The 13,357-nt window shown below is 40.4% G+C and overlaps 1 protein-coding gene across 2 annotated transcripts; it reads right to left on the bottom strand.

The window, feature by feature from the left end:
• Window positions 1–6,132: 6,132 nt before the first annotated feature.
• LOC310933511 (phosphoribosyl pyrophosphate synthase-associated protein 2) lies at window positions 6,133–13,077 on the bottom strand. Of its 2 annotated transcripts, XM_083897020.1 has the most exons (9): window positions 13,029–13,077; window positions 11,743–11,809; window positions 11,470–11,642; window positions 11,264–11,379; window positions 10,141–10,196; window positions 9,222–9,370; window positions 9,049–9,119; window positions 8,438–8,584; window positions 6,133–7,240 (listed from the first exon to the last, which is right to left on the bottom strand). In XM_083897020.1, exons 3-9 carry the CDS (start codon window positions 11,621–11,623, stop codon window positions 7,082–7,084), a joined length of 852 nt encoding a protein of 283 aa, XP_083753146.1. In that variant the 5' UTR covers window positions 11,624–11,642; window positions 11,743–11,809; window positions 13,029–13,077; the 3' UTR covers window positions 6,133–7,081. The 2 variants fall into 2 exon arrangements, with proteins under 2 accessions (XP_083753146.1, XP_083753145.1); XM_083897019.1 differs by having other exon boundaries at window positions 9,049–9,370; window positions 13,029–13,075.
• Window positions 13,078–13,357: the final 280 nt, after the last annotated feature.

The raw sequence follows: 13,357 nt of genomic DNA, 5'->3' as shown, positions 1-13,357 counted from the left end.
GCAGTTGTTTTCAGTGTAACTGAATCATTAGAATCAGTTAATGAGAACTATTCTAAATACACCAGAATCCATTGTTAAATATTGAGATTTTAGACATTTACCTGGTAATTGTTGGAGATTAACCCACGTTTTTCTTTAGGATCGTTAAGTCTTTTTAACTGATCTACAGTTCAGCTTTGATTCTTGTGTCGGAATGTCTCTCTGACCAATCAGTGGCCGGCAGTCTGGTGACATCACGCGTAGTAGCCACTCAGCTCACGCTTGGAACTCAAATATTACCTGGTACAAGGTGTAGGAGCCATATGAATTTGTATTTTCTGAACACCAGGGGGCGCATTGGTCACACAGTTTTGGACTGTGCTCGGAAGACGTGTGTGGGTTTATGGATTTAAGATTTTGTTTGGAAAACTTATTGGAAGCATCGTTACAGAGTGTGTGGACTCTACGCAAATAACGCAATTTGAGTTTAAGTTTAAAAAAGTTTTCAGTATCAGTTTATCCGAGTTACACGTCTGAACAAATTACCCGTTAGCGATCGTTAGCGGCTGAAAATGGGACATTTTAGTCTCTACATCAGTACCGACTAGTACCAGGTTATTATGCTAGTGGAAACGCAACTGGACCGTGCCGTGCTGAGGCGGTGGAAAACGTGCCGTTAGTCGCTGTATTGTCAACTTTTCAAACATTTTTTGGAGGCAAATATTCTAAAGATTATAAAGGTTAAAAATGTGACAAATAATGAGTTCGGAGAGAGCTCAGGTTATCATTTACTGGTCAGTATTCTCTCTTTTCTTTGAATAGAAAACTCAACAGCAACTCTGTGACCTCTGCTATTTCTGTGCCACAGTTTCCTGTCACTAATATAACTATAATAATAATATAATAACATAACCGACACAGTCAGAGTCAAACTACAACTGAATAAATGTGCGTGGTAGAGTTGTTATAGTCGTCGTACTAATCAGATCATGCGAGAAATAACTATATACTAACAACTAATGTTCAAATTTGATTGCTGTTTTGAAACAGATTTAATTTATTTAGATGCAAACTAAAAATCCTAAGTATTTTCGCCCTTTGGTGCCAAGTTATGAGTGAGACTGTTAGAGATAAACTAGGTTATTTAGGTCAAAAACGTTTGTTGATGTTACTCAGTATTTGTGTCTTGATAGTTTTGCCTCTAAGAAATGTTTGTCTGAATGAAACCCTTTTTCTTTCTTTTCTGCGTGATCAGTGTTATTCAGAAAAACCACTTAAGTGCATATAAGTAGAAGAGTAGAAGGTCCCAGTGTCTGTATTATGACTTCATCTGATTAATTTACAGATTAAGAAAACATTCATGTCCAAATGTAGAAAGAAAGATGTTGAAATGTCACTTTTCTTTGTCACTTGGCCCAATGTGATTCATCCAGACCAGAATAATCTGTATTTCTATGTAATTACATAATATTATGACTCTGATTCGACTGATATCCAGTGGTTGATGATGGTCAGTTCCACACACGAGGGTCACGTACATGTGTTAATGTGGTTAAATGTTCACAGTCACACAGTCGGTGTTTTCACAAACTAACACAGATCAGCTAATGGTTCGGTCGCGTGTGTTTTTATCGCTGTGATCATAATCGTTTAAAAAGTGTTACAGAGACATTACAGCTTGCTGGCAAGCTCTCATACGCCCTTTTTATATCCTTTCCCTGTTTCCTCTCCTGTCATTGCTGAAACAGAATATATCGTAACGCTGGATTCACACATAGAGCGTCAGGTGTGACACGATTCAATTGTCTCACTTTGACGCCGTTGCTCGTAGCAGACGTCGTACATCGTAGCTCCAGCATCTAGCATCACACCTGTCCACTGTCCACGAGCGTTAAAGCCACAAACGTGTGTGAATCCAACGTATGTGACAGGATTATTTTACACTGGGTTACAAAAAAGTGTAAGTATTTAAGAATTAGGACCATTTTGCATCGCTGAATCAAAAAAAAATGACTATTTTTCTCAATCAGATCAGGGTTTTTTTTTTATGGTAATTTGATTTGAAAAATCCGATCTTCTGACTAAATTGTTTACATTTAGCCCAAAGCTTTATCCTGGTCACCAAGTTTAATGCCAAACTAAGCATTTATGAAACTTGTGACTATAGATTCCTGTTAGGAACAACGGTGTATTCACCACAGATGTAGCAGAATACGTCAGGCTTATTTTTGCAAGATCTTCTAGTCGAAGCCATTTCATATAAAACAACAATTAGTCGTAAGTCGGCACATGCAACATCTTCAGAATTTGTTTATTGCAAGAAATATGAAAGAATTGCGCAGTGTAAAACAAAAACATTAAAGGTGCATTATGTAATAAATCTAAATCAACTGGCCATAAAATCCTCCTAATATGTCACAGAGACTCAGGAATAATGTTCATATAACAAACTGAACTCACCAACAACAACAGTACAGACAAAATATTTTGCAGACTGCAAATCATGTTTATGTTTTGAAATCATGTTTTTGGCATGTGGCGCCACCTACCGCCGTCTACCAATCATTGCAGTCAGTAGAGTCTCAGCTGCCGAGCAACCACGGGTTGCCAGTTACGGCCGGAGAAAAGGAAACCTAAAAGAAGTAGTAGTAGACCTCGGTATTTTGAATTTGAATGTAGTAACCGTTTTTGGCCACATTCTTACATATGGCGCCTTTAAAAATCAATTATGTAGCTTTGTTCGGAAAAACAAAGACCTGATTGAGCAAAACCAATGGGATTTTTGAATTCAGCACATCAAAATGATCCTAAATCATTAATCATCAATACATTTAGTGTTGACCAGTGTTATCGTCAGTACTGAATATGAACACGTTTTTTTTACATCTGCATGGAGATGACTTCACGACTTTACGTGAGGATACTATTATGAAAGGGTGGCGGTGTTATGCTAATATCAAAGTGACAGCTTGGTAATAATGGGGAAATGAGTGTGGCACGTGTAAGGGACGGTGAATTTCAACTTAACAATATGGTTATTATTATTATTATTATTGTTCATCTCTATCAAATCTACCGATCTCAGTCCGATACGGTCATTTTAGGCCTTTATTCAGCCAACAACGTGACTCTTTAGACTTTAGTTCCATATTTACAGTGTGTGCACCGTGAAGCATGCGACATATATCAATAAACAAGAGTCTTTATCGTCATTATGAGAACACAACGAGATTTTGCAGCGATATGTGGAGGATTTGGGGGATTTTATCGGATTGTACATTTTTATCCAATCCAGCGATGGTGTCCCAATATCGGCTCATCCCTAATTAATGAACAATTCAGTCCAACTCATTATCACGTGAATATATTTAATCGACGGTAGCCTCCAGTCATTCTCATTACCAAGCTATTGCTTTGAAACTAACATGATATCAGTGTAATCATAATAATATCTCCTATTTAATAATACCCCCCCGATCACATGATCAATATAACATGCTATACTACCATGTTGTGACTGTACTGCAAGTGTGTGTTACCTTAGAGAGCAACGACCCCCTCAGTTCATTCCTCACTCTATAATGTTGTTTTTTTTCTTTCCTCTTTATATATAAACACAAAGTATTAGTTGAGTTCAGAGCCTGCAGTATGTTTACAGTGTAATGTTGTTGCATGGAAATAAGGGTATTTTAGAGGCAGAGAGAGAGCATTTTGTAAAGGAATGAAAATCAGCCATAAGCAACTCACTTGACTTGAGATTTTATTTTATTTTATTTCTTTTTTTTTTTAATATTATTCTTATTTCTGGCTCAGTTTTATCTCCACGTCAAACCACCGTGAGCTGCATAATCGCTGTCCGTCTTTGGGTTGAAAGTGGAGCGATCACTTTGCCTTGTTACGACACGAGGACCTTTTTTCACGTAGTTAACTTGCTGCTTTTGCGAAGCCTTCAGGTGTGTTGTGTGTGTGTGTGTGTGTGTGTGTGTGTGTGTGTGTGTGTGTGTGTGTGTGTGTGTGTGTGTGTGTGTGTGTGTGTGTGTGTGTGTGTGTGTGTGTGTGTGTGTGTTCTTGCACTTGCGGCACACTGAGGACCAGTGACGTTTTTTTTAAACAACAAAGTGAGGTCATTTTTACGAAGTGAGGACATTTTGGCCGGTCCTCACTTTGTCTTCGTTGAAATCACTTCCTTAGGTTGTAAACATGCTATACTCTGTTTTTAACACAGGTCCTCAATGTGTTGCCCATTTCCCAGCCCTGGTGTTTAATGCACTTTTTGCTCTGGGGCTCCACCTGCAGACATTTTATAGTATTGCACCCAGTAGTTCTTCATAGATGTCATTCATGAAGTAGATATGTGTAATTGTGTTGATTTATAAAGTGGAAATGCTCGGTCCTCACTTTGTCAGCACTTATACCCGGTCCTCAGTATGCGGCAAGTGCAAGAATGTGTGTGTGTCGTAGCCAACTGTCACAGTTTAGTAAATGTCTGTCTGTTATCGCTCATATTTGCATTTAAAGGGAGTTAGCAGTGTTTGAGGAGAGCTTCCCCATGTTTGAGTGCAGGCTGACAGACTGTCAACACATGTAGTCTGTGAGTATATATATATATGTGTGTGTGTGTGTGTGTGTGTGTGTGTGTGTGTTTAGTTGTTACCTCTGGTGTTTCCGCGCTGGTGGAGCAGGTGACAGGGTTTAGTGCCTTGCTTTAAGGGGTTCAAGGATAATGATTGTCGAGAGCAAAGTGTCCCAAGTGTACAAAAATGTGTTCCACCACCAGCTCCAGATGAGAGGTTGACCAGTGTGTGTGTGTGTGTGTGTGTGTGTGTGTGTGTGTGTGTGTGTGTGTGTGCAGCAGACGACAGAGATACAGTATGATGATGCCCACGTTTTTTTCTTTCTCCTCCAACTGATAATAACAAATGAAAAAATTTGCTCAACTCCAATAAAGATTGATTGAACAACATTTGAATGTCCGTCTCTGTCCTATAATGCATTTTGTGTGCGTCATGTATGGACTATAATGCTGTAGCAAACACTTAACTTTGTATAATAAGGATGAGAAATCGATTTTTTTAGTGCGCACTCATGAACACTCATCATATTTAAAAAGGTGTACACTTGCCCAGATGTAGATTATCAAAAGACTGCACATTAATCAGTCTGTCTTTACACTCGTTAACACAATTAATTGGTTATTAATAGATTACTAAATTAGTTGCTGTTATATTATTGTTATATTAGTTGCCAGGGTGCTTTATGTGAGACATCCTTTTTCCTGTGTTTGCTGTGTGCTATGTGGGTCTGCCCATTCTGAATGTTTCACAGGTGCTTCCAATTCAGCTGTGGGCATGAGAAGCTGGGGGGAAAGCTGGGAAGAAGCTGGGGAAAAGCTGGAAAAAGCTGGGAAGAAGCTGGGAAGATGCTGGGGGAAAAGCTGGGAACAAGCTGGGGAGAAGCTGGGAGAAAATATGTAGGGAATCTCGGGGAAAAGCTGGGAAGAAGCTGGGGGAAAATCTGGGGGAAAAGCTGGGGAGAAGCTGGGAAGAAGCTGGAGGAAAAGCTGGGGGAAATGCTGGGAAGAAGCTGGGAAGAAGCTGGGAGAAAATCTGGGGGGAAATCTGGGGGAAAAGCTGGGAAGAAGCTGGGAGAAAATCTGGGGGAGAAGCTGGGAAGATGCTGGGGGAAATGCTGGGAAGAAGCTGGGAGAAAAGCTGGAAAAAGCTGGGAAGAAGCTGGGAGAAAATCTGGGGGAAAAGCTGGGAAAAAGCTGGAAAGATGCTTGGGAAAACCCTGGGGGAAATGCTGGGAAGAAGCTGGGTAGAAGCTGGGAGAAAATCTGGGGGGAAATGCTGGAAAAAGCTGGGAAGAGCAAAAAACATTCTACATATCAAATATAAGGATAAACGAGGCATTGTTCATAGATCATTTTTATTCAGATTGAGTGCTGAAAATAAATACAAAACATTTTTTTGGGAACACATCTGGTAACGTGACAAAGACCTGTTCCTGTCAGGTTTTGCTCCTCAGAAGAAAACAAAACTTTTTTTTTTTTTTTTTTTTTTTACTTTGGCAGCTTCAGCTGCAGTTTGAACATCTCTGCGTTGAAAGACAAAACTCCCAGTGTTACCATAAAGAGTAAAGCTGTGGTGACCGTTCAAAGACCTTTCTCTTTTTTTGACCCATCTGAGCGTAAACTGCTCACGTGTAGCATGAACAAATAAATATGAGGACACATTGAAAAAAAACCATGGCACACACTTTGGTGTATATAGATGAATTGTAGGTAGATTTTTTTTTTTTGCACTGCTAGTAAAAGGTTCTTAGCATTAAAACCAGATTAGCATCTAAGTGCTATGGCAACCACACGGACATGTAACTGAGTCTAAGCTAACTTTATTAGTAGCACATTCATACACATCGTAAATAAAACAAAAAAGGAAAAAAAAAAACACTCTGAAACACGTACTCCTGCATAAACCTGGATTAATTACACGTTTGAATCGTCTGTCCTGTAAAAGGCACTGGCATTCTAGCAGTTTAACTCTCCTTTACTAACACCTGCATCACAAAGAGACATTCAACGGCAACAAAGGTCGCGTTCTAACGTCAACGTTAACGGAGGAAGATGAAGACGGAACTGAAGGAGGTGGTGAAGGAGGTATTCGGAAAGACCAGAGAGTAAAAACTGAGATGTGTTTTGGCAAGAAAAAAAGGGCAGCCATCGAGAGACAGGAAGTAGTTTCAGTGTGTTCGTGTGTTCAGCTACGAAGCTAAACTACTCAGTGTTAGCTCATATATGTGCACGAGTGTGTGTATATATATATATATGTGTGTGTGTGTGTGTGTGTGTGTATTCAGTCGTCGTCTACGTTAAGCTGCGCTAGGACAGAGGAAAAAAAAAAAAAAAAAAAAGTCAATATTTTATATTTGTACATTATGATACAAAGAGGGCACTGGTTATTTAATGCGAGTATCTATGGTAACCATTCGTCCATGTGACTGGAGACGTTTGAGAAGGCAAGTGGGAATCGTGTGTGTGTGTGTGTGTGTGTGTGTGTGTGTGTGCGTGCACCAGAGAGAGAGAGACACACACACAGGTTGTTTAGTCATCCACTCCTATGTTGCGGAACAGGTACGACATGGACTCTCCGTTGTGGATGCGGCGGATGGCCTCGGCCAGGATCATGCTGATGTCCACCGTTTTGATTTTTGGACACTGGAGCTTCTGGAGCTCGTGCGGCATCGTGTTGGTCACCACCACCTGGGAGGAGAGGGGGGGAGAGAAACGAGTGAGATGAGAGAGCGAGAGAGAGAAAAATGGAAACGGCAAATAGCTTTTAGGCATGTGCTTTTCCATTACTATAGCAACTATAGGACCTCCTCAACGTGGGTGGGGTCGTCCTAGCGCGGCTGCAAAAAACTGCCGTGACGCGGCGTTACTTGGGGCTTTTGCCCAAATTTAAAGCTCACATAGAGTGGTCCTGTTGCACATATATGTGAGTTATGGAGGTCTACTTACATACAACTTGTTTTTACGGTCAAAAACCTCCTAGTTGCTGTAACCGAGTCAATAGAAATCTCTCTTTTCTGACGCTCTCCTCAGCCGCGATATTTCAGACATAAATCTCAGTGTGTTGTGATTGGCCAGCCAGCGTAGAGCCTTCCCAACTGTCTTGTGATTGGCCAATACCCCGGAAGTGACATATTCAGCACACCCGCTCTCAGAAGCGCAGCGCCCCCTTCTGGAACGGTGGATGCACTGCTCCTCATTATCAAAACACTGTTTGAACAATATTTAAAAATAGCTTCTTCACGACTCCCCGCCGCAGTCCCTTTTATGACTTTGACCCAGAGTCAGAAGACACTGTCGCTCGTGAAACACCTCCACAACGGACGTTATTCTTCTTCTGCGGTTCAATGTACGCAACCGGATGTGCCCGGACTAGTGCCTGGAGCAGGAGGATCTGCTGTTCAGGAGAACCGCTGTTTACGTAACCGGTCCGGGTTTTTTCAGAGATCTCGCTGAGCCCGAGATTACAATAAAACACAGCGTTCTCAGCAGTGGCTGAACTGTTTGTTTTGAACCTTCAGGGCTTCGTAAACAAGGTAATGACGCAGATACACACTAGAAAACAGCGTTAATTAGAACTTCCGGTCTAGGTCTGCTTTAACATCTTCAGAGTCATTGTGATGGTTCAATGTCGTTGTGGGGGAGATTAGGGTCTGTCTCTACTCCCCCCTACTGTCTACTAGCGGAAAAGCAGCTTTGCAAGGTCAGTGCTGCCGACCTGGCGTCCTCAGAATCAGCAGGTTATTAGCGTGTATTTTCATTCATCATGAGGAAGAGGAAATGACACAAGTGTAAGCATCAGACCGGCTTTTATCAAATGGCGAGAATAAAAAAAAAAACTCCCTCCGCTAACTGTACCTTAAAAAGAACAGGTATTTACAAACTCACCTCATCGATCGCAGACTCCTCTATCAACCTGGGAGCGTCAGAGGACAGGATGCCGTGCGTCGCCATGACGTAAATCTTGTAGGCCCCTCTCTCCTTCAGCGTCTCTGCCGCTGCTACGAAACTGTCCGCGTCATCGATGATGTCGTCCTGAATGAAGCAACCGCATGCGTTTTCAATACAGAGAAGAAATGTAGTTTTCTGGACCGTGATTGATTTCTGTATTCAAGTCGTAGCTTAAGGCAGGAGCATGAGAAAAGAGGCGGTCACTGTAGAGCTGAACCAAACACGGAGGAGGGGGGTGTTGACACAGTGTGCACAACAGGAGGAGGAAGTGTCAAGCAGCACTTTATTTCTGCCCATTAATGAGTAAAAATTAGACTTTTGATCCTTCTGGGTCTTTACAATACACAAGCCGTTCTGATAAATAGATTTATAGGTGTGGGACACAGCCCCCTAGTGGGCTACAACGGAACTGCAGGAGGGCAGTGAAAGGTCAATAAAGGTTTTACATTTTTTTGTTTTGTAAATTAAGTTTCGAATTGCTGTAAAATATGTACGATCACTTCTACGAAATGCAAATTAAATACGTGCAAGTTCAGAAATTCTCTCACCACAATGATGGCGATGCGTCCTCCTACGTCTCCGACCACAGTGATGGGAGGCTTCTCTTTGGGGATCAACACTGCAAAACAAAAGAATAAAAGCACACACACACGGAATGTTTTAAACGACCTACTTTGCACCATTTGTATTTTGTAGTCGATACGAATGGAGTGTGTATTACATGGTATGTCCATGCTGGGGTGAATGGCTCCAGTGGTCTTGACGGTGGGCGGGGAGTGGCGCCCGTCGACCTGGTCCGACTCTGCGTCCTGAGCTTCGCCGTGGATCACTGCGATGCCCAGACGCAGGCGTTCTGCGAACGACTGAGCCCTGCACACACACACACACACGCAAACAGAAGGATGTGTTAAAGCAGGTTAGAATAAATATTAAATGGCTGTATATATATATTACACAACTCTCTCTTTCTCTGTGGGTAAATGCATTGGTAAAGTGATGCGAGGAAAGAGGGGAATTATAACGAGTTGAAAGATGAAAAATAATCATGTAAAAATCAACTATGAATAATAATATTAATTGCTTCCATTTGAATTATCACAGTGTTCCATAAGCGTCGACTCTGATACACCCAAGACAAGTCAGTAAAAAACATACATCATTTCAAGTTCGGACCTTTAAAGGTGCCATATGCAAGAATGTGGCTAAAAACGTTTACTACATTCAAATTCAAAATACCGAGGTCTTTTAGGTTTCGTTTTCTGACGTAACTGGCAACCCGTGGCCGCTCGGCAGCTGAGACTCTACTGACTGCAATGATTGGTAGACGGCGGTAGGTGGCGCCACATGCCAAAACATGTTTTCAAAACATAAACATGATTTGCAGTCTGCAAAATATTTTTTTTTTTAATGCAAATATTTTGTCTGTACTGTTGTTGTTGGTGAGTTCCGTTTGTTATATGAACATTATTCCTGAGTCTCTGTGACATATTAGGAGGATTTTATGGCCAGTTGATTTAGATTTATTACATAATGCACCTTTAACTTCCTCAGGCGACAAAGAGAAAGCGTTGACAAAGAAGGAATGTCATCACTTACAGATTTTGAGGCTCAGCACATTTAGAAAAGTGTTGAGAGCTCACCTTTTGGCAGACGACGGAGATTTGGCCACGATCACAGCGTTTCTATAGTCGGGAATCTGGAAAAACATAAAGTTAGGATCTGGTTTGTTTGAAAAACACACTTAAGGTTTAGAAAGAACAGCCTAATAAAACATTATTCACTGTCATACTTAAAAACACCAGTGTTAACGACCTCTATATTACAATTAGAGCATTGGTTCTCAAAGTGCGGCCCTGGGGCCAATGGCGGCCCGTAGAAACATTTCTGGCGGCCCACAATTAATTACAGTTGATAGTTTTAATCCAAGAGCTACTAAGCTTGTTAAATGTTTATTGGACATTACTGGATACAGACAAAAGTGTAAACAAAAATACTGGGTATTTACCTGGTTTCTATATGGTGAATTTTAGTGTATTATTGGGTTATAAGCTGGTAATAAGCAGGTAGCTACAGCCCCCAATTACTAGCTATTTACCCAGTAAATATATGGTAACAGAAATGTGTTACTTGGTATTAACCTGTAATTAGAAGGTAAGAACAATGGCCAAAATACTGGGTAATTACCCAGTAAATTATAAAGCGTTATTATATTAACGCTAAAATTACATTTTATTAACGCTTATATTACTTAAAGCTAAACTGTAGAACTGCAATTTGGTCATTAAAATGATTACAAATGGGATTTTTTTCTGTTGTTTTTTTTTGCCCTCAGTCCAATGTTGGGTTCCTAAATTGGCCCTCAGGTATCAACACTTTGAGAACCCCTGAATTAGAGGATCGTGTGTCATTTTAGTCACATTTTGCTAACTATTTTCATTTATTAAAATCAATCGAGGGTAGGTGGACATTGAGTTCTATGGTAGGTTTCTCTTAACTTGAATCAGTCACACATTAAAATGTAAATACCTGTTATAAGCGTACAAGCAATATATATTTCCTATAGGTCTGATGGTGCTCAGTAAAATACACCAAGATGACTGAGCAGCCACTGTTGTTGTTGCTGCTGCGACTGAAAACTGAAGCTCCTGTCAGGAGGACAGAGAGAGCCCTGAAGGCAAATTCCTCCCTACAGCAGGGTGAAAAAAGAAAAAGACAACATGGAAATCATGTTGTGTGAATGTCCAGGCATGCGTGAGACTTCACCTCCTCCTGTATGTACTGCAGCAGAAATGGCGAGGCTCTCAGGTTGTCCACCGGGATGTTGAAGAAGCCTTGGATCTCCTTCTGATGAAGGTCCATGGTGATCAGGTGAGTGAGACCTGCACAAACACAGCTCCACGGTCATGTTTTATACCCATACAAATGTCATGTATTAATTCTCCCGTTCCCCATTCTCGTCCCCTTCTCACCAGCTTTACACATCATGGAGGCGATGAGCTTGGAGACGATGGAGCCCCTTTTCCTCATCTTGCACTGCTTGCTGTAGGGGAAGTACGGCAGGACGCCGGTGATGCTCCTGGCACACGATGTCCTGCACGCGTACACCAGGATCAGCATCTCCATGATGGTGGTGTTCACATCCCTGATGCAAGCCAGGTGAGATCGGGGAAGAAGACGAGGAGGAGAGCGCAGTATTAAAGGGAGAAGTTTTAAGTGAAACTTTGATTTGTGTTGCTTCTTACTTTGACACAGTCTGGATCACAAAGACGTCTTTGCCTCGCACCGACTCTTGGATTTGTACCCGTGTTTCTATGGAAACAAAGGGGAGCGTGAGGCCGTATTCAGACACATCTATTGTTCTTAGGACACTGCAATGACAGGGTTTTGGTTTCCCTGAGGACTGCTGGTCCTGACAAGGTCAGTGTTTACTGTTCATGCCAGAAAAGGTTCTAAAATGGAAACAAATACAAGTACAAACATGCACACTAGACTCTGAATTTCTGACTTATGTCAAGAAAACACTCACAGGGAATCGCTTCAGTTCCCTCCTCAAACAAATACTTTCAGATTTGACAATCTGAAACATTCTCGCTCTTTCATAAACAGTTGAAACTTTCCCTGTAGGGCAAAGTGGTCTCAAGGCCTTTTGTACATCAACAACTGACATGAAACTCTGAAAAGGAAAAGGTTGTTGTGAGAACTTGCAGTGACCTGACACACTGGTTTGAAAAATATTTGCAACATGCAAATAAACTGCATGGGAAAAAAAAACAACCTAAAAAACAAAGTCTATTATGCAAAGGCCTTGTGACTTCTGGACTGCGCTGTAGTGTAGACGGTGTATTTGCCACGTGTATGATAAGAGCAGCACAGTCATCAAAACATCCTTTTTAATAAGGTGTAGTACAGTGTTCTCATCTATATATATACAGATATATGTATACATATACATACATACATATACACACACATACTGTACATATATATATATATATACACACACATACATATATACATGCATAGATATATATACACACATATATATATATACTGTACATACATATATATATATACAAACACACACATGTATGTGTGTATATATTTATATGTATGTATGTATATATATTATATAAACATACATATATATATATATATATACACATACATACATCTACATATATACATACATACATACATACATATATATACATACATATATACACATACATATATACACATACATACATACATATATATACATATATATACACATACACACATATATGCATACATACATATATATAGATACATACTTACATATATACATACATACATATATAAATACATACATACATATATACACATACATACATATATATATACATACATACATACATATATATACACATACATACATACATATATATACACACATACATACATATATGTACACATACATACATATATATACACATACATATTTTTAAAAAATGCACAAGAAGCTGCTTCTCATCTGACACCATCTTACCTCTGTTAGCTTCCTGGTACACCTGCACTTTACCAAGCTCCACCCCTAACCGCCTGAGAGAAGATGTAGAGAGAGAGAGAAAACCACTTCAGCTTAGGTTTGCAGTGTAAGACCTGCTTCACTGGTAAACAAAGAAAGATAAGTGCTGATGCTACAAGTTATAAAGCTGATGTGTGTTCATATTCATACAGAGACGGAACGCTGGGAGCAGCATTTGTGTTATTTTAAACTTGAGTGTAAACATACAGTATACACAGACTTATTTGTTCTTAAGTTGTCCCTTTTCTTAACGCCGCTTATAGAAACCCGTGTTATCATTAGCACACACA

This window comes from Microchirus variegatus (assembly GCF_963457635.1).
Source record: "Microchirus variegatus genome assembly, chromosome: 10".
Classification (NCBI taxonomy): Eukaryota; Metazoa; Chordata; class Actinopteri; order Pleuronectiformes; family Soleidae; genus Microchirus; species Microchirus variegatus.
Note: the sequence above shows the minus strand (reverse complement) of the source record. Positions and strands in the feature narration are given on the sequence as shown.